The 19,482-nt window shown below is 51.2% G+C and overlaps 2 protein-coding genes and 1 non-coding gene across 3 annotated transcripts; 1 reads left to right on the forward strand and 2 right to left on the reverse strand.

The window, feature by feature from the left end:
• Positions 1 to 594: 594 nt before the first annotated feature.
• SOHO1 (sensory organ homeobox) lies at positions 595 to 2,881 on the reverse strand. Its single transcript, NM_205386.2, has 2 exons — positions 2,609 to 2,881; positions 595 to 2,151 (listed from the first exon to the last, which is right to left on the reverse strand). The coding sequence occupies exons 1-2, from the start codon at positions 2,820 to 2,822 to the stop codon at positions 1,586 to 1,588; spliced, it is 780 nt and encodes a 259-aa protein (NP_990717.2). The 5' UTR covers positions 2,823 to 2,881; the 3' UTR covers positions 595 to 1,585.
• A 6,444-nt stretch (positions 2,882 to 9,325) lies between these two features.
• On the reverse strand, positions 9,326 to 11,986 carry HMX1 (H6 family homeobox 1). The gene is made up of 2 exons (NM_205533.3): positions 11,660 to 11,986; positions 9,326 to 10,016 (listed from the first exon to the last, which is right to left on the reverse strand). Exons 1-2 carry the CDS (start codon positions 11,907 to 11,909, stop codon positions 9,445 to 9,447), a joined length of 822 nt encoding a protein of 273 aa, NP_990864.2. The 5' UTR covers positions 11,910 to 11,986; the 3' UTR covers positions 9,326 to 9,444.
• Positions 11,987 to 12,340: 354 nt separating this feature from the next.
• LOC422872 lies at positions 12,341 to 18,100 on the forward strand. Its single transcript, XR_003075139.3, has 5 exons — positions 12,341 to 12,900; positions 13,338 to 13,467; positions 14,327 to 14,453; positions 14,571 to 14,704; positions 14,850 to 18,100. It is a non-coding gene; the product is annotated as an uncharacterized LOC422872 (transcript).
• Positions 18,101 to 19,482: the final 1,382 nt, after the last annotated feature.

A 19,482-nucleotide genomic window follows, 5' to 3' on the forward strand; every position in this document is an offset into this window, starting at 1 on the left:
TCATCTCAGTGGCTTTAACCAACTTTAAACACTCAGAGCAGAAAAGAGGGGACCGGAACTCGAGAGCTGAGCTTTGCTCAAACCCGAGCTGCGCTGCGCATTTGGCAGCTCCCGTGCCCGTTTGCACCTCGCGTATCCTCTTCGTTGTTTCCCGTGCTATGACCTCGATCGTTCGTTTTGGGGTTTTTTGGTTTGTATTTTTTCCTAGAGCAGGAGCACCCTGAGATGCTTGGCCCCGAATACACCGATACACCTCCTTATACTCTACCCCGAATTCAAGACTGACCAAAAAGAAGGAGGACAGGTCAACCCAGGCGCGTAGATGATTGCAACCAGGAGGAAATTTCATCCCGGGTTTGAGAAGGAGCTGCTCCGGAGCTCTCGGTACAGGGGCTGCATTAGCACGGATGTCCCCTGCATGGCACCCGGCCACAGCCCAAAACAGGTGGGGCATCTCCAGGACTGCCCTGAGCCTCGCGGTTACGCTGCATAGCGGCTCGGTGCGCACCCGCGCTGACCATTGAAACGCGCATGGAAGGAGAGTGGGGGAAAGAAAAGAAAATCAATGCTTATCAAGTCCAAATACCTCTTTCGTTCTCTTTTTCTTTTCTTTATTTTTTTTTCTTTTTATTATTATTTTTTTCCCTCTGGAAAACCTCAACATGTCTCCCATTTTAGCACGCACTTCTGAATTTCGCCACACCACGATTGCACGTTCAACCTTTATTTTTAAAACAAACACCCGTCGATGCACTCTAGGAAACGTCTTTCTTTGGACACTGCCCTGGAGCGGCTGTACGGAACAGGCATGCAGCTCGGGTTTCTGATAGAAAAGTTTTATTTCCCAATTTGTAATATAAAGCGTGTGAACTCGGAAACCAAAAGAAGACAAATGTGGTTGGAGATTTAAGGGGGATTAAAACAAAAAACAAAAGAAAGCACTTCGTTACAGTAGGGCAGCAGATAAAATAATCCCCTGAGCAACCGGGGGCGGGGTTAGCGTAAGGAGCATGAGTAAGTTGTGCGCCAAACATCAGACGGGCCCTGATTTGGGAACCGGTTAGCACAAAGTGTGACAGAGGACTTGTTTGGTTCGAAAATTCAAAATTCAGAGAAGCTACAGAGATTTAGAGAGGTGTCTGCATTTTGATAGTGTCAGAGATGGGGAAGCGTTAATTGAAGGTGTACTAAAGGCGGAGAATGTGAGATAGAGGAGCGTACGGAGTGGATGGGGCTGTACCCAACGCTCTCGGGTGGCGGTACGGTGCGGGGGCAGCCGCGATGGCACCATTCCCGTGGACTGAGGCAGAATATCATCTTTCCTAAACTGCGGCCACGGAAAGGCTGTGGAGGGAAAGGAGACACAGCGCATCCCGGTTTCTTTGGCAGCTCCGTTCTTCTCCGTCTCGAGCAGAGTGCAGCGCTCGTTGATGCTCCTCTGACACGGCGGCACACGGCAGCGTGTGGGGGACCCCGGGCCTGGGAGCGGCTGCCGCGTGTCGGGGCGAAAGCTGATGGTGGTACGGCTGTGCCACAGGGACCATCGGCCCCCTGCAAGAGACAGGGCGGGGGCCGAGGGGAGAGGCTATACGTCCCCGTCCAGCAGGCTGAAGTGCTTGACCGGACCGGGAAGGCAGAGGTAGGGGATGGCGCTGCCCGGGTAGAATAGAGGGAAGGGGAGTGGCAGCAGGCAGCGGCTGAGCAGGGCGCTGTCCTTGTATAGGGCCGGGAAGGAGAAAGAGGCGGCGGGAGGCGGAGGGGGCTCCCCTGGGGTTTCCGCTTGGCCCGGACCCTCGGGTTCAGCCGACAGCTGTCTCTTGAGCTTGTTGCGGCGGTTCTGGAACCAGATCTTCACCTGCGTCTCGGTGAGGTGCAACGCGGCGGCCAGACCGGCCCGCTCGGCGCTGCTCAGGTAGCGCTTCACGTCGAAGGTGGACTCCAGCTGGAAGACCTGGCTCTTGGAGAAGATGGTCCGCGTCTTCTTCTTGCCTCCCGCCGCTGAACACCTGCCGCTCTCTCTACCGCAGCCCCCGGTATCCCGCAGCGACGGCTGTCGGCATCCGCGGAACCTCTCCGTGGAGAGCGGTGAAACCGCGCCTTCGGCCTCGGCATCCGCGCGGCGCGGCCCTTCCGCCAGCAGCCTCTCGCTGCCTGCAATGGCAAAACACAGCGTCAGCCCCCCACCCTGCCGCCGCCGCCGCCCCGCATGCACGCACCCACGGCCGTGGAGAGGGGCCGAGGCCGGGGACTGCCCACCACCTCCCACCTCCAGCCTCCGTGGGGAGGAGGGAGACGAGCTCGCAGTATACATCTAAAGGATATCTCTCTGCCGCCGTGAACCGGAGTGGGAAGGGGCTCCAGGACACGGGAAAAACGACCAAAGAGGCCGGGAGTGGCCTCTAGAAGCAGGTGGTTTCGAGAGGGGTTCATGTCCTCCCACGGAGCCTCGCTTCCTCGAACTGCTGTGGGGAGTGAAGCCTGCGGGTGTGGGTGTGCCCGCCCCACCCGAACCTCCTGGGCGCGGTGCCGTTTGGAGGCCCGAGGCTAAACCCCCGTCCTGGGTGGGTGCCTGGCTGCGACCGGACGTGCGGATCTGCCTGCTTTGTACCCGAGTCGGTGGAGCCTTTAGTGGGGTGTTCCTCCGCAGGCCCCTCTTCTTCCTCCTCCTCCTCCTCCTCGTCCTCCGGCAGCGCGCAGCGGGCCCTCCCCTGCTCCCGGGCCTGGCAGCGGGGACCGGGCTGCAGGATGCTGTCGATGCTGAAGGCCGACGGTGGGGCCAGGAGAGGCGGTGGGGCTCCGCGGCCTCCCCCGAGCTGCACCATGGCGCGCTGAGCCTAACCGCAGGAGTGGCGGCGGAGGGAAGGCGGCAGCCGGGGCGGAGGGAGGGCTGGGGACGGGGGGGGAGAAGGAGGAGGGGTCGGGGAGGAGGAGGGAGGGGATGGAGCTAGACGGAGCCAAAGGGCTGAGGGCTTGGGGAGAGGTGCAGGAGGAGAGAGAAAGGAAAGGCCGTGAGGAATCGCTGAAAGGAGGGAGCAGGAAGGAAGCGGGGAGAGAAGGATTTGGGATTATTATTATTGGCTGAGAATAAGGTTCCTTAGGCAGGGCGGAGTAGGGCAAGGCAGGGCTGAGTGCCCTGCTCAGCACCTTCACTTAGGGAGAGGTAGATCCACGGAGTCCAGGGAAAGGCGATGAGGAGGAGGGTGAAAATGTGGGCGTGAAGGTGAGGGAGAAAGAAATGAGGTGGGTGGGGTTGGATGTGAGAGAGTGCGAGCGGAAGGCGGGATGTGGAAGAAGAGGGTTTGGAATCTGGAAGAATAAAGAGGTGAAGGGGAAATTTTACACAGAGGACAAAAGTGTGACAAAAGAGTGAGTGACAGAGGGCTGTCATCAAGAGGGAGGAGGCAGAGAACAGGCACTGAGTGCAGGGAATAGAGATAAAAGTAGAGAAAAGGAAGGCGAGGTATGAGAACGGGCATTTGAGAAGTGGGAGATGACCCACGAGGAGTTGGACTCAATGGTCCTCGTGGCTTTCTTTAAACTCGGGATACTCCGTAATTCTAAGAAACGCAGAAATGGGTAAGCAGAGGAGCAAGGGGAGCAATCAGCGCATCTCCACAGAGCGCTCCGAGCAGAAGGGACCCCTTCTCTGCCGGTGAGCCCTTTGCACACCTCCCACGGGTGGACACCTTTCGGAGGATGAAAGAATTGCGCTATTAACGCAAGTGCTCCAGGTGCTCTTGAGGACTCGGAGAGCTGTGATACCAATCCGGGGAACTGCTCCCTACCATCTACCAACATCGCCTTAAAAACCTGTTACATTATACCAGGCTCCGTGCTCTGCGGAGTTAGAGGTACCACCAGCCCTTCCCATCCCCGCATCCCTGTGCAAAGCCAGGGGAATGTTGTCACCGGCTTTTAAAAGGCCTTTTAGTCCCAGTCGCGATGTTTCCACCACGAAAACTGCTGAGGGCGAGCGAGCAGCTCTTGAAAAAGAGTTGACAAAAGAAGTGCTGACAGACTCTTAAATATCGTTATGCCGGAGATTCCGTGAGCTGAAATCGGGGCTTCTTAAGGCTTCGGACCGCGTTAATCTTTAAAGCTGTGGTTCTGAGGAGAGCGGTTTGCAGCTCTTATTCATGAAAATTTGTTACACTTTAGAAGTGCACTCAGATTTAATGCAGCCGCCTGACGGAGAGCTGGATTTATCCCACCAGGCGACAAAAATAAAAAACCTCCTCTTCCATTAACACGGTCATTGGCCAAATGCCTGAAGTCGTTGCGTTTGTCTTGCAATGCCTTGCGCAAGCTGACGGGGCCGGTGGGGTGGAAATGTCCGGTTAAAGGAGCGATAGTGCGAGGGGAGGGCCGGGAAGCAGAGGGGAGAAATGCGAAGAAGCTGAAAAGATGAATTTTCAGCATGGGGAGAGCAGCCCAGGGTACAGCGGACGGGGGGATGGGGGGAGGGAAGAAGCTTTGAAGCGCCATCTCAATTCACTTCCCGGCCCCAAAAGGCCTCGGGCGAGGTGCGCACCGCTTGAATACAACGATTTTCCTACAGTAGTTAAAGGTTTTCCGACACCGGGATATTCTCATCCCGCGTTCGCTTCTCGCAGTCTCCGAGTCCGAGGGGCAGATCTTTTGCTTTTAATAATATATTCCTCTATTAGAAGCTCGAGTCGAGCGGAATGGAATCCTTTTTACCTGAGAAAGCTTTTTACGAGAGATCGGTCGGCATATATATCCGTATTTCCATTTTAGCTCAGAGCAGGAAAAAAAAAAATAGGCTACTCTCAAACTAAATCTCATTGAATTGAAATCTGATTAGGTTTTACAGAAAAGCGAGAGTCCGCCTTTACTTGGCTTATGGGATCGGGATCGCTTTATCCCCGATGCAGCCAGCAGTAAATAGGCCCTCTCCGGAGCCCGCAGCCCCTCTGCAGAAGCCTTTAAGTCGTTCCCTCTCCTCTTCCGGGACACAGCTCAGGGGAGTGGATCCCAGAGAGAAGTGCTGTCCGAAAAAGAAGTGTAAAGAAAAACAAATTAAAAACCCAGCAGCTACAAGTGTCACAAGGAACGGGGCTTTTCGGGGAAGCTTGTCTGAGCCGACCCTTCACCTCCAGGTGCTGGACGCAGCCAGGGTTGGGCCTTCTGTGACCCCAGGACAGGACATCCCTCTTGGAAAGCTTTTGCCAGCCCTTAAGGTCAATTCGAAGTCGGCTAAATCGCCTCCATGCTACGTCTACACACGATACAAGAGGCGTGCAGAGAAATCCTAGAGGGAATTTCTGAGTAACGCAGTACCTGGCTGTTCAGTGGGCTGAGATTGCTAAGGAGAGAAGGGAGAGTAAATAAAAAAGATGGTAAGAAGAGAGGGAGAAGGAGAATGGGAGAATGGGAGAGAGAAGGAAAGAGAGAAAGGAATGGAGAAAGGAAGGGAGGAAAGAAAGAATAAAGAAGGAAAGGAGGAAGGAAGAGGAAGGGAGGGGGGAGAGAGGAGAGGAGAGGAGAGGAGAGGAGAGGAGAGGAGAGGAGAGGAGAGGAGAGGAGAGGAGAGGAGAGGAGAGGAGAGGAGAGGAGAGGAGAGGAGAGGAGAGGAGAGGAGAGGAGAGGAGAGGAGAGGAGAGGAGAGGAGAGGAGAGGAGAGGAGAGGAGAGGAGAGGAGTTTTATGATTTCTTCTCAAGTCTGGATTTGCACGCATAGCTATGCATATATTTCCATATGTAGAAATTAAAATGTAGGGTCGGTAAGAGGAGTTGAGAACCTCAGGCCGGTTAAATGAAGCACTAAGAATTCCGCCGCACAGTTGGGCTCTTTGGGTTGGGGGACGCAGTGGCGTTGCCCGGCTGTAGCCGGAGGTAACGGAGCCCGGCAGAGCTACTGCAGGAGCACGGCCCCGATCGATGCACAGCGCAGGGTGCGCACCCCCGGCCCGACACATGGCAGGGGTGCAGACGGCCTCTCCCAAAGTAATGCAGTATAAAAGGAAAAAAAAAAAAAATCGATCTAAATATATTGTTCAACGGTGGAGCCAGTGCGCACCTATGAGATTTATTAAGTATTGATTTGCATGAATATTTTAGAGCCATGCCTACGAGAAAAGTTATAGACCATCTTCGGGGGGTGAGCAATGCACCATTTGCAGTGCAGCCATGTAACAAGGTGCTTTTCAGCATATCGATCACCTTCATTTGAAGTGTAATTAATAATAGCATCTTACAGCAGCTAAACTAGTTTGTTTCAGAGAGTTGCTCCGTAGCGTGTGCTGATATTCCTTTGGTTTGCTTAAAAAAATATATATACTAAAAAGGCCACCTTTCTGCTAATTATTTCTATTAGCTCCCAATAAACACAGGGTACCTTTGTGAGCAGCCTGGCCAGGTTCTCCCCCGCCTCGCCTCTGGAGTGCCATCTAGCTAAGCTGTTGTAGCAGCATTCATTAAGTAAACGTCAACAGACGAGGATTTATGCTGCATAATAATATTACAGCTGTAGTATAACTGGATTTATTTTGAAGCTATTCTGAGGTTGCTTTGATCTATAAAGCAGCAACTTACGTCTCTATCTGTCCTAAACAGCCTTCGCAGAACTGCTTTGAGCTGTAGAGTCCACCAACGTATTTCTTAGACCATTCTGTTTGCAGAAGCACTAAACGCGGCTCTTACCTCTTAAATCTGCTTAATAAAGATATACGGAAGGAAGAAAACTGCGGAGAATCCGTTGCTGTCATTTTGGGGGTGAGCTTTTTATTTTTATTTATTTATTTATTTGCTTTTGGCCTGTTGAGTACGGCCGATTTATGACTAATGGGAGCTGTCTGTCTACATCCTGCAGAATATTCGTGCCATCGGTGCAGTGAAAAGAGTCATTAAAAATCTGCGAGGTAAAGAATCCTGAGGTGCCTAAGCTCCCACTTTCAGTACACACTGAATCCACTCTAAAGCACTCCCTGCACGTACAGAATAAGGCATAAGTAAGCACTTCGTTCTTAGACGAACTCACGTCTTGCGCCTTTTAATATTTAACTATGATCATAAGTTACAAATACAGTGTATGAAAAAAAAATCTGTTTATTGATATAATCAGCACGTCTTAAAAAAAAAAACAAAAACAAAAAAAAAATACCCACGAACTAATGTCAAAACACGGTTTAAAAATCCGATTGATCGTGGAGCCCTGCCAGTCCCTTAACTTCAAGAAAAAAAAATATTATTAGAATCAGAAGTATAATAATCTCATATGTTACTCCAAAGAAAAGGCATGTGGAGAGCGGAGGGCGTTACGTTGCGCGCTGGGTTACAATCTGCTCTGATTGATAGGAGCGCGGTGAGTCCGGTTTTAACCCGGCGGGAGCTGAGTCCGACGGGGGGGACGCGCTGCCCTCTGTCCTCCAGGAGATCCGGACTCCGAGCGGCACCGAACCCAAATGCTGAGCCCAGAGGAAGGAACGCCGTCCAAAGTCACCTCCAAAAGGCCGAAGTCCCCGAGGCTCTGCGTCCCGCGGGGGCACCGCCGCGCCCGTCCTCCTCCGCTCCTCGCGGTCACATCATCGCTTTGGGGACTTTTCACCCCAAGTGTTTCACAGATATGCAAAGAAAACAGCGTGGCGAAGCTCCTCCGGAGTGAGACGAAGGATTTCGGAGCAGTGGAGAAACAGCTCCCAGAAACGGGGCTCCGGTCGGAGCGAGCATCCCGGCAGGAATCCGCTGTATGCTTTAACTTTTATTACGTTTGTTTTCGTTCTCGAGTGCTTTTGAGGCTTTTAGCGTCCCTACTTCAACAGTGCTGACGTCCAGAGCCGTGTTACAAGCCAAAAAGGAGAGGAAGAAAAAAAAAAAAAAAAAAAAAAAGCAGCGGTGGAGAGGTTGTAATCCGCCCCTGACCCTTCTCGGGTTTCGTATCAAAGCCGAAGCTCCGCCGATCGATTTCACAACAAGAAAGCGTGAGATCGCCCCCGATACAATGCAAAGCGGAGGGAACAGTGAGAATCGGATCGCGGTTCCTTCTCTGGGGGAGCAGTCCGTACGTACGGACCCCAACTGAGCCCGGACTCGGCTGCTCTCACGGGGACCCCGAGTGTTGCCCGCTTACATTACGGCTGCTCGTGCCCTAAAAAGTGGGATCAAAGCCTGACCTTACGTCAAGGCTGAGTTTTGCAAGGTCATTTTTTCCCTTGATATTCGGAAGAAAAAGAAAATCCAACCTTTGGAAACAAGAAGGGACCCGAAATTCATTTTAGCAGTGCGGAGGGAGGGGAAAACAGAACAGTTATTAAAGGAAAAAAATAAGCTTGGCATGCATAATACTTCATATAATATCACATTACAGTCCAGCTTGCATAACTAGCCGTACAGCTCCCCGGTCTGCCGCTGTCTGAATTCCTTCTTTCCTTTTTTTAATTGCCAGTGCGAACTATTAATCAACTAAACAAACCGAGCCCATAAGAGATTGCAAAGTGGAGGTGCGTTCTCCTCAGCCTCCATTAGGAGACCCAAACAGGAGGCAATCCCAGCTATTAAACCACGGTACGGTCTTTCTGCTTTTCTTATTTTTTTTTTCTTATTTTTTTTCTCTCTTTTTTTTTTCTTTATTTTTTCCCACCGCGGTTTTTTTTTTTTTTTTTTTTTTTTTTTTTTTTTTTTTTTTTGTGGCCGCTTTATCAAGGAAATAAACCGAAACCAACGGAAACAAATCCTCACAGCTCTGCCTTCGGCGGGGCGACATTCCCTCCAACAATTTGCTTTCGAGTTGCTTCAAGCCAAAAATAGGACCGGGGTGGGGGGGGGAACCGCACATGCTCGAGGGTATCGATCGGATGAAAATGAGAAACAATGGAGAGGGGCAAAAAAAAAAACCCCGACCCAATCTGTACCAATTAAGTGGACTGAAACAAAGGGCCCTGGAGGAGCTGCTGGAGGCGGGGGTCCGCCGAGCCCTGCGCGGAGCAGCGGGGAAAGGGGTCCGGAGGTCGCGGTGGGGGACCCCGAGGCTTCGCCGTTCGTGGGGCGGGGGGGGAGTGGCGGGGCCGGGAGGAGCCCCCGGGCCTGGCGCTGCCGTACATTCGTCTCACGCTCGGGGGGGAGCTGAGGGGCTGCGGGCCCCCGGGAAAACGCCGCTCCGCGTCAGCGCGGGGCCGAGGCCGGGTTTTCTTTGGCTGCGTGGCGGGGGTGGGAGGGGGGAGCCGCTGAACGGCCCCCGGCTCATGGCTGCGCTCCTCTGGGTTCCGTCCGGCTGCCGCGCACCGCTCCGCGTTAACCCCAGCGGTAAGTTTATTGCACGTTTTCTTTCTTTTTTTTTTTTTCTTTTTTTTTCCTTTTTTTTTTTTCCTTTTTTTTAAATAAAAGTCGAAAAGCGGAAAATGGTGAAAGTGGAAAGAAAAAGTCCGAGGGTGAAGCTGGAAGCCAAGGGAGGGGGCTCGGGGCCGCGGTCCCGACACAGGTGGGCGCTCAGACGAGTCCCGTCATCTGCGAGCGAAGGAAGGGAAGGGAGGCGGCGGGGAAGGTGCCCAGGGGGTAACTGACGCCGCCGGAGAAGCCCACCAAGGGGGGGGACATGTGGGGCAGGCCGAAGCCTAAGGCGCTGGCCGGCGAGTTCTCGTGGTACAAAATGGGGACCCGCACAATCCTTTGGGCGGCGTGTGAGAGGTTGGCCGCCTCCAGGTCGGCGGCGAGCTGCCGCTTCCACTTGTTGCGGCGGTTCTGGAACCAAATCTTCACCTGCGTCTCGGTGAGGTGCAGCGAGGCGGCCAGGCCGGCCCTCTCGGAGCTGCTCAGGTAGCGCTTCACGTCGAAGGTGGACTCCAGCTGGAAGACCTGGCTGCGGCTGAACACCGTGCGCGTCTTCTTCTTGCGGCCGGCGGCTCGCTGCTCCGCTTCGCCCGCTTCCTCGCCGCGTTCCTCCTCTTCCTCGCGGCCTCCGGAGCTCTGCCTCCCGCCCGCGGGGCCCCGCGCCGCCGCCCGCCCGCCGCCGCCCGCCCGCTCCGTGTCCTCGGGCAGCTCCGGCGAGTCCCGGTCGCTGGCTGCGGAGAGAGGCACAGCAATGGGGTTGGGGGAGCTCCGAGGAGCGGCTCCCCCCTCCCGGGCACGGGAAGGGGAAACAACGCGGTGCGGAGGCAGCGATCCCGGGGCTGAGGACGCTGCCAGTGCTCCTTGCGTTGTGAAGGACTCCCATATAGAGGCGAGTTCATACACTCACGCACATACTGGCAAGTAAATACGTAAAATATATGTCATGCATATACACATGTGTAAGTGCATACTCATATATGTGTGCATACATACCTATGTGCATGCATATACCTATGCGCACATACCTATATTCGTATGTATGTATATAACATCCATATGCGCTGATATATATGCACGTATATAACATCTGTGCACTTTATATGTTTTGTACACATGTATATACAGCATAAACATGTCCATTTATATACACACGTATATATTCATATAAGTATATATATACTTATACACATGCGCTTATGTGCTTGCACATTTATGCACTCATATGTATATATTTACACACATATACCAATGTATTTACACACATATGTACACATACGTTTACAAGAACGTATGTAATTATGTTGGGGTGTGTATAGATGAGGTAAGTATATCAGTGAGTGCGTGTGTATGAAGAGAGGGGGAAAACAAATGCTTTCGCTTCATGTTATTCTCAGCTGCATAAACCACATCGATGGGATCAGCTGCTCTAATATCGGGACATTGCCTCCAGCACGTCTCCGTGGTTTCCCACAGTGTGTTTTGCAGTTGGAGTTCTAAAGGGGGAAAAAATCCTAATATTTATAGAACAGAAGGCAGAAAGAAAGACAGAAAAAGAAGTGAGGAAAACCGAGCAGTTGTTTTGGTGGTTATTTTCTCTTTCTTAGACGTATTTGAGAGAGAAATTAAGAATATAAATAAACCCATCCCTGTAAAAGAAAACCTCTGGATTATACATCACGCCTCTACTAAGTACTCAGTAAGCGTGCAAACCCCATAGACTAGCACGGAATCAAAGTGATGCTCCGATGGACAATATTTTTTCTATCAGGATAAAAATAACCGCTGATCGCAGCCTGTAAACTTTTTCAGACGTTAATTTGTGCCCCGGAGACGGGTGGGAGGAGAAGCCTCTCCCTGCGGAGCCCCGCAGTGCGCGGAGAGCGGTGGGGAAAGGGCTGCGGGGCCTCGGTTGCACCGAGGGGACGGTGCTATAGGGCCGGTGCTATAGAGGGCTGCTTCAGAACTCTTCTACAGGGACGGTGATCCCGGCTTTCGAGGTTACTGGGAAGCGTAAAGCAGGAAAGAAAAGGAAAAAAAAAAAAAAAAAAAAAAAGGAAGAAAAAAGGATAGGAAGAAATAAAGGAAAAAGAGAGAGAACAATCCAAGGGAGAGGGAGAGAACAGCCCCCGCTGCTGACATTTCGGGACGAGCAGCAGGCGGGGCGGAGGCTCTCCAGGTGTCCAACACCCTGAGAGCATTTCCGGAAATTTGGGCAGCCGAAATCTCCGGACAGAATAGGGGTGAAGGCTGCGAAGGACACCCCGGCAGCACCACTCTCCCTCCCCACTCGGGACCGCGACGGGACCGGACACTCTGGGAGGGGACAGCAGCACCCCCCATCTCCTTCAGGGCCCCGTAGGGAAAGGGAACTTACTGTCGGGGCTGGCGCAGCCCAAGAAAGCTCGACGGTACCAACCGACGGCGGCGTCGCGGAGCGGGCAGCCCGAGGCTCCGAGGCGCAGCGGGGAGTGGGGGCCGCAGCGCGGAGCTCCGCGCCCACCTCCGCCTCCCGCCGCCGCCCTCCGCGTCCCTCCGCCGCCTTCGGTGCCCAGCAGGTCCTCGATGAAAAAGGACGAGACGCGGGCAGATGTGGAGCCGGCGTTTTCCGTCGCTTCGTCCGGCATCGTCGGTAAAACAGCTGCGGGAGGGGGGGTCCCGGCTCCGCCGGAGGATGGCTCCTCGGCTCCCCGCTGCCCCGCGGCCGCCTCCTGCCTCTGCTTAGCCCCGTGGATGCTCTCCTGGTATAAAAGGGTTTTTTTTCCGGAGTAATCATTTCAGATCGCGGTTTGCCATCATTTCCTGCAAGCTAGGAGGGGAGGGGGGAGGAGGAGGAAGGGAAGGGAATGGGGAAGAAAAAAAAAAAAGAAAAGAAAAAGAAAAAAAAAAAAGCAACCCGACAACCCATCGGAGGCGCCAGATTCTGCGCGAAAACGATAATAACGAAATAAAAATGTCATGCGAGTTAAACGCTGTACACGAGAGGGGGGGATCCTGCGATTGGAGGAGAGCGGCGGCAAATGGGATTTCCGCAGGGGAAGAGCAGGGCGATGGCTGAGCGGGGCCGGGGTCGGGCGCTGCTGTGTGTGTGTGCGTGTGTCCGTGTGCGCGCCGCCCCGGGGCTGCCACTCACGAGCTCCTTATTTAGGTCAATTAGGGAGCAAATCCCGGCGCGGGGGGAGCGGCGGTGCCGGCCCCGGCACACGGGCAGCAGCCGGGAGGGGGGGGGGGGGGGGGCATGACCACTGCGCGTCCCGGCCTCTCCATTGGCTGCAGAGGGCCGAGCGGGCAGCCCGGCCAGCCAATGGGCTCGGCGAACATCGAGGTTATATTAATATCATTAATAATAATCAACCTCCCTCTCCGCTCCCCCTACCCCCCCCCCCCCCCCCCCCGCCCCCCACCCGGCCTCTGAGCGCGGTAGCCGCGGAGCTTTCATGTCTGCGGAGATGGATGGAAGAGACGGAGGAGACGCGCCCTCCGCAGCCGGGCCGTACAGCCATCACCCGGCGGGGCGGTGGGCACCGGGGAGCACCCGAATGTGCGAGGCCGAGCACCGGAGAGCGAGGAACCTTTGTCTGCGAGGTCTCCCGAGGACGCCCGAGTGTTCATAGCACGGTGAGTGCTGTTTAACCTATTCCTTTGTGTGTGTGTGTGTGTGTGTACATACGTATATATATATATACACATATATTTATTCTAGCCATATTTGTTATACGCCTGTGTATTTATTTACGATATGTGGGCATATTCATTTATTATACACATTTATTTATTTATTTACTCCTTACGTGTGTGTGTGTGTGTATACACACACACACATATATATATATATATATACATAACACCTCTAAGCGTTCAGACATGACTTCACGCAGAGGCACAGCCACGCTCTCCGCTCCCCTGAGCCGCCCCGTGCCCCCCCTGCCCGAGGAGCTGCCCGCTGTGATCCCACCATTCCTGCCCCAGTCGCTGCGCATTACGACTTTTTAATTGCTGTTACCGCTTCAGCGGAAAGCCCTAAATCTCCCCTCTGCCTGTTTCCTTCTCCCAAGCTTTCCGGATGGGGCAGGGCTCCCCAACAAACCCCACAGCGGGGCAGAACGGTGACCCTCTGCCTTTTTTCCCGAGACTGGACAGGACACATCGGTCGATCCCGGGACCACGACGGGGACGGAGGATGGGGTGAGTACACCGATGCCCTGAACACCCTCATTCACATCGCTGCCCTCTGCTTCTGCCGGAGCTGTGGGCGCAGATTTATCTCAGAGGCGGTGCTCACCTGCCGCCAGTTCCCGGGCAACCCCGGCCCAGCCCTGCCTGTTCTCACGCTGTTGTTTGGGGATGGAGGCGGCCGGGGGCGGCCTGATCCCCTCCTGGGTGACGGTGGGGGAACTCTGAATTCAAGGCCTATCCGGGGAAATAAGGAAAAGAGACAGAAAGAAGGGAGAGGGGGAAGGAGAGGAAGAAAGAGGGAGAAAAAGAAGGAAAGAAAGAAAGATGGAAAGGAGGGAAGAAAATAAAGCTTTCCTTTTCTGAAGATTACAGCAAAGTGCAATCAGAGTTCAGAACCTGACCACTGGAAGAGCAGAAGGATACAGTGCCATGCTTAGATTCCTGTCCTACCTGGACACGGACCTAGGAGCAAAACCAGGCAAGAGCACATTGGTCACTTGTTGCACAGAAGTGATGTTTGTGCACATCACCCTTATGCTCTCCCCGTACTTTCCTATATAGGAATTATGAGTCTGACCAATATGTCTTAAGAATCTATAAACCGTCTGCTCTGTTTCACTGTCAGACTCTGAAAATATATGAGAGCTTTCCAGAATAAAGAGAAGAATGTGGATGCTGGTTACTCCTATATATTTTATATCCAATGTGCAAACAATATGCATGCAGCCCGTGCCCATATTTTATAATGTGTTCCTACAGTGTAGTCATGGAAGTCTTGTAACTTACATAATACTGCTTGCTTTCCATTTAGAAATACAGTAATAAAATCAGCAAGAATAAATCCACTCTTTCTTCTTTTTTCTTTAAGTCAGTCTGGTGTGCCATAACCCTGACCTGAGTTTGTGGAGTCAGGTATCCCGACACATCCTTGAAGCACAAACTCAGATGGTGTACAATGCTATGCCTGCAAATACAGCACTTGCACAGACATGTCTGTGAGTATGAAGCATCTTTTAAGCTTGCCGATGTGTTTACGTACCTTTAGCATAGCTGTAGCAACACGACCGCTGCCACTTAGTTCCGGATAATCCTTTCGCTTATTAAAATGATAGGAAGAAGGAAAAGAAGGTGTGCGTTCGCTTCATCCTCGGGCGGGGCTCTCTCTACGGAGCACAGGGAAAAGACCCAGAGATTTTCAGCGCTCATTTTCGGGAGGTGTAGCCCCGCAGATGCCACACTCCTCCCGGTACGGCCCCGGGTACCGCGGGTGGGAGCGTCCCTTGTGCCCCGGGCCCCTCCGCGGGGGGACAACGGGGCTCCTCCATTCCCTTTCCCAAGTCCCACTCTGTCCGGTCGCTGTGCATGAGGAAATATTTCTCTTTATTTTGCAGGTCTATGTTTTTCTCCTGTATGTCCCGGAGCTGGGGACTGCCGGGGCCGTCCCTGTGAGCATCTCCGTTCTGGTCCGCAGCCCGGCATTGGGTGGGTGCCGGCAGGTGACAGCTTCTCAGGGCCACCCCCTCTCGTTCCCTCCCCGCCTCTGTGGGCTCCTGAGCCTTCGGAAGCTCAACGCACAAAGCGAGGGGAAGGGAGGAGCGGGGGCTCGAGCTCCGAGAGGAGCCGGAGGACCGAGAAGGGCATTTGGGGTGGAAAGGGTGCGAATAGGTGCCGCAAGCGACAGCTCCAGTACGGGGAACCGGCCCCACGGAGCGGAGCGGGCCTGCAATGTGAATGCAATTACGCCGCCTGTGTTTGATGCCTCCCCTTACTCTTCCCCCACAAGCAGTGCCTCGGTACGTCTTAAAATAGAAGCGAAATGAAAGGCAGCCTTGAGCACTCTCTCCTTCCTAAACTCTGCTCCACTCCGCTTTTAGGAGCGCGCGATGGGTTTGGGGTCCGGAGCTTTACAGGAGCGCTACGACGGGAGTGGGAGTGCGAGAGGGCTCTCCCTTCTCCGTACCCACAGAGGCGCTCCGTGCCTACCGTCCTCCCGGCAGCCCCGACGGCAGCGCTGTAGGGAAGGGTTCTGGGCCACCACCCGCCTCTGGTTCTCTGGTTGATATAGGTGTATGTATATATGCATATATATATAGTAAAGCTTGCAGAAATGTTTGCTTAAACTATAAAAATAAAGCCAATAAAAGACCCTACGTGCGTCTTCAGTAAACCACTACCAACGCTACGAGAAATATTCGGAAGCAATTTTTTTTTTCCCGAGTTTTTTTCCGTGCTCAGTGGTCCCTTAGAAAAGTGGAGGTGGTGCAAACGTTTGGATATCTCCCTTTAAAAGAAGCGTAAAATAAAACAAACGATCGACTTGAAATTGGTTGCCCGGCCTCTGTGTGATGCTTCCTCCTCCCCGACAGCGCAGCTCCAGCTGTGTTGTCCCCCAGAAGCGGTGGCTGCAGAGCAGGACCCGAGGGACGGGGCTCACGTTCCCCGGTCGACTGCGAGGGATGCCCCCGCGGCCCCGCCCCGTCGGGGTGAGGATCCTGAGGACATCTCATGAAGGTGTCCCATTTTGGGTGGCAGGACGAAGATCCGACACCGTCCCAGGCTGGGCGGGGAGCCCGGATCCTGCCTCGTTGGAACCCCGAGGAGCTCTGCCCGCAGGTTTTGTAGCCCCCGAGCTATAGGAAATACAGCTTTAGTCTATACGTAAGTACAGACCTGAGAGCCTTAAAACCCTTCAAATGCATATTTAACAGCGCTTGAGTTCAGCAACACTGTGAGCGCTTCCTTTCTTAATGATAAACGCAATGAGAGATTTCCAAAGGTGAGGTAAATTGTAATTACGGTCTTTCTTTTACTTGCAGATTTTTTTTGCCTCTATAAAGTCCTCCCTTACTGATTTCTTCACTGCTAATGACACTGGTGGAGAACTTTTCCTATTTCAAGACCACTGCATAACTCGCGCTGACTCCCATGAATGTATTCATTATTCACAGAGAGTCACTAAGTGCTCTGCATGGAAACTTCCAGTCCGTCGCATGTCCTGACTCTCACTGTTGCCTGTTAAGTGTTCCTTACGGATGGTATGCCACTGGGAGCACGAAACTCATGGCTTTAGTGCCGTTTCCTTCCTAAGCGAAGGAAATCTCAATCCACGATAAATGATCAAAGAGGGGAACGTGCCTGGGTAGGCGAATAAATAAATGAAGAAAGAAGTTGGAGAATTATTTGAGGGGATATGTATCCTCATGTGTTAAAATACGAAAATATCTCTTAATTGCTTGACTGGAGGTTAGAACAAAATGGATCAGCAACAAATTATGCAATACATTAAAAATAAATAATTAATTAAATAAAGTAGTCCCCACTGAAAAGAGCTGACAATTGTTCAGAAGTGACTTTTCCAGAAAGACTTTTGGCATCGATTTCATTATAAAATTTTAACATGAGGGTTTTTTTTTCTTCCTATGTACAGTGTAAGAATGCATGGTTTTATTGGTACTGGTTAGGGTCAGCCACAGGAGAATTATGGAGGTCATGTGAAATAGGTGCCAATAAAGCTTTTATTATTGTTATACAGACAAAAGAGCATTATGGAATGAGATCCTTACCAGACCTAAACGTCGATATTTTGTTCTGCTAACAATCAAGTTGGAAAACACAGAGACACAGCTAAAAAAAGGAGTGAATTTTCAGAGCCATTGGGCATTAACCTATTATCCTAAAACATTTGGAATTGAATTCCCTCATAAAATGGAGGTCTCCTGAAGTGAAAGACTGTACACGACTTTTGATGTTGCCTAAAACAAAAGATGAATGGGAAAAATATTGCACTGTCACAACAAAATGTAGCTGTTTCCATTCAGGAGTCGTTTATGTGCTGTCTGTGTGTTACACAGTGTGAGAAAATTGAACTATTTTTAATTGCCAGGACAGCCCTTGGCTGTGGTTTGTATCTACCTACAGTTTGAAACCGAAGATTTCCCATCAATGTAGAGGAAATATTATACTCGTCCCATCACCTGATCTTGAATGATTTTGGTAGATTGTTAAACCATTGTCAAGGGCTGCAATGAAACTCCTCCATGTGTTGATACGTTGGATTCTTAGACCCAGCTTCAGCAGTTGTTGGAACTCGGTGAATTCAGTGAGAGCTCTCACCTTCTCAAATCTGACCATCTCAAGAGTTTCAGATTAATTCCAGGAAGGAGACAAATTCAATCAAAGCAAGCATTAAGAGCTGTACAGTACAAAACATTCTTTGTATTTTTACAGTACTGTAAAAGGAGAATTGATGCACAGATCAATGTTATCCCCCCAGTACTGCTAAAAGTTATATTCGCTTTTGCATTTTGAAAATAAAACGTTTAAAACTGTGTATACTGTATGGTAAAGTTTTAGGAAAACTTGTGAAAATTAAGTGGGCCCTTATTCTATATAAATTCTCCCATATTTGAGGGTTACATTAATAAGAAGCAAGTAAGTATGCTCTCCACAGATAGGAAGCAGAAAACATCCACTTCCCACTGACCTGTAATTCATTTATCATATCAGAGGACAACAAACCAAGCTTTAAACCTGCTGTTAGAGCAAGGAGAGTATTTTTCACTGTCAGGTGAGAACTACGCTTTTGCAAATCATATTTGAATGAAACATATATTTCCCCCTTGCCCCAAAAAATCCTCTTTCACCCATGATGTATATATATATGTAAGTGCATGAATTTTTGAACCAGCTCAGAAATAATCTTCATAGAAATCAATGAATAGTTAGGCTTTATGTGAGTTATTAAAATCTGGGGATGAATACAATTTTCAAATGGTTCTGTGATGTATTAGAAATGGTTTTGCAACATTACAGCATATGTGGAGATACATATCTGGAGATATATACAGTTACATACATATGAATATGTTTATTATGGTACATACAAATTGCATTTGCACATAGCATGAAAGTAGTGTTGAAATGTCTTTAGAAAGGACTGGACCTAGTCAAAATGAATAATGTAGTGAACACAGATCCTAATGTAAATCTATGAAAACCCCAAATGCATTCATTTTCTTGCTCGGAATCATTTTGTTATCAAGTTCGATTAGCCCTAGTAAACCCTTAAGCAATAGGAAGGCTGTATCAGACATGGAGTGAACTCGGTGGTAGAGCTCTGTTTGCTTTCTCTCAGCATGCAGCACTGAGATGTACTATCTTCTTTGGGATCTCAGTGGGGCTTGGCAGGAAATGCAGCCATATCAACTCCTTCTCATGAGATCCCCCTTTGACTTAGCAAACTCCCTGAGTTGTGTTATGAGGCAAGCCAGTTCCCTCAGTAATTCTTTGTGAAACCTGAACACTGCAGCCCACATTCTGTCCTTATGAAGACATGAGAAGTCAACCTAGAAATGTACGCAGGCCTCTGGCTATGAATAATAAAATCTACACTGCAGTTAGCTGAAATTGGAGCGATAAGTGGACTTGCTGCAGGAAAATTTCCATATCACACTTTGCAAATCCATGTAAACCCAGAGGAAGCTGAAGTCTTGATTTAATTGGAGAGGTTACTGGAGAGCTGGGCTAAAAGAGCTGAAGGTGTAGCCCTGAGGTGAGTCTCAAGAGAATGTCTCAGTGATCTTTTTATCTCCTCTCCTGCATTATTCTCCTCTCACATTTACTTGGGAGGGATTCATCAAACTAAGTGGAGACATCTATGACAAGCCTTTGTATCCCATGCTCCCCTGAAAGCCATTAGATATCAACTCAACAATTCCCATGCATTCAGGGGGTAACTGTCATATCAAGTAGGTCAGATAAACCATCACTCATGTCTTCTTCCAACTGTCTGGTCTTGGAGAGGCTTTTTTGCTGTTTCATGTCAGTATACACCATGGCACAGACAGGAAAAGGACATCCCTACAGGGAAGCGAAGAAGACACAGCTAACTGGATATTGTAAGGGAAGGCACCCAGTGGGAGGTGGGACCACTCTCTTTAGCAAGCTTCTCAGCACCAGGTCACAGATGGCTTGGCAGTCCCTTGTCCAGCGCAAATGGTCCACATGGCTTGGCATTCTTGGCCA

This window comes from Gallus gallus, chromosome 4 (genome assembly GCF_016699485.2).
Source record: "Gallus gallus isolate bGalGal1 chromosome 4, bGalGal1.mat.broiler.GRCg7b, whole genome shotgun sequence".
Taxonomy (NCBI): domain Eukaryota; kingdom Metazoa; phylum Chordata; class Aves; order Galliformes; family Phasianidae; genus Gallus; species Gallus gallus.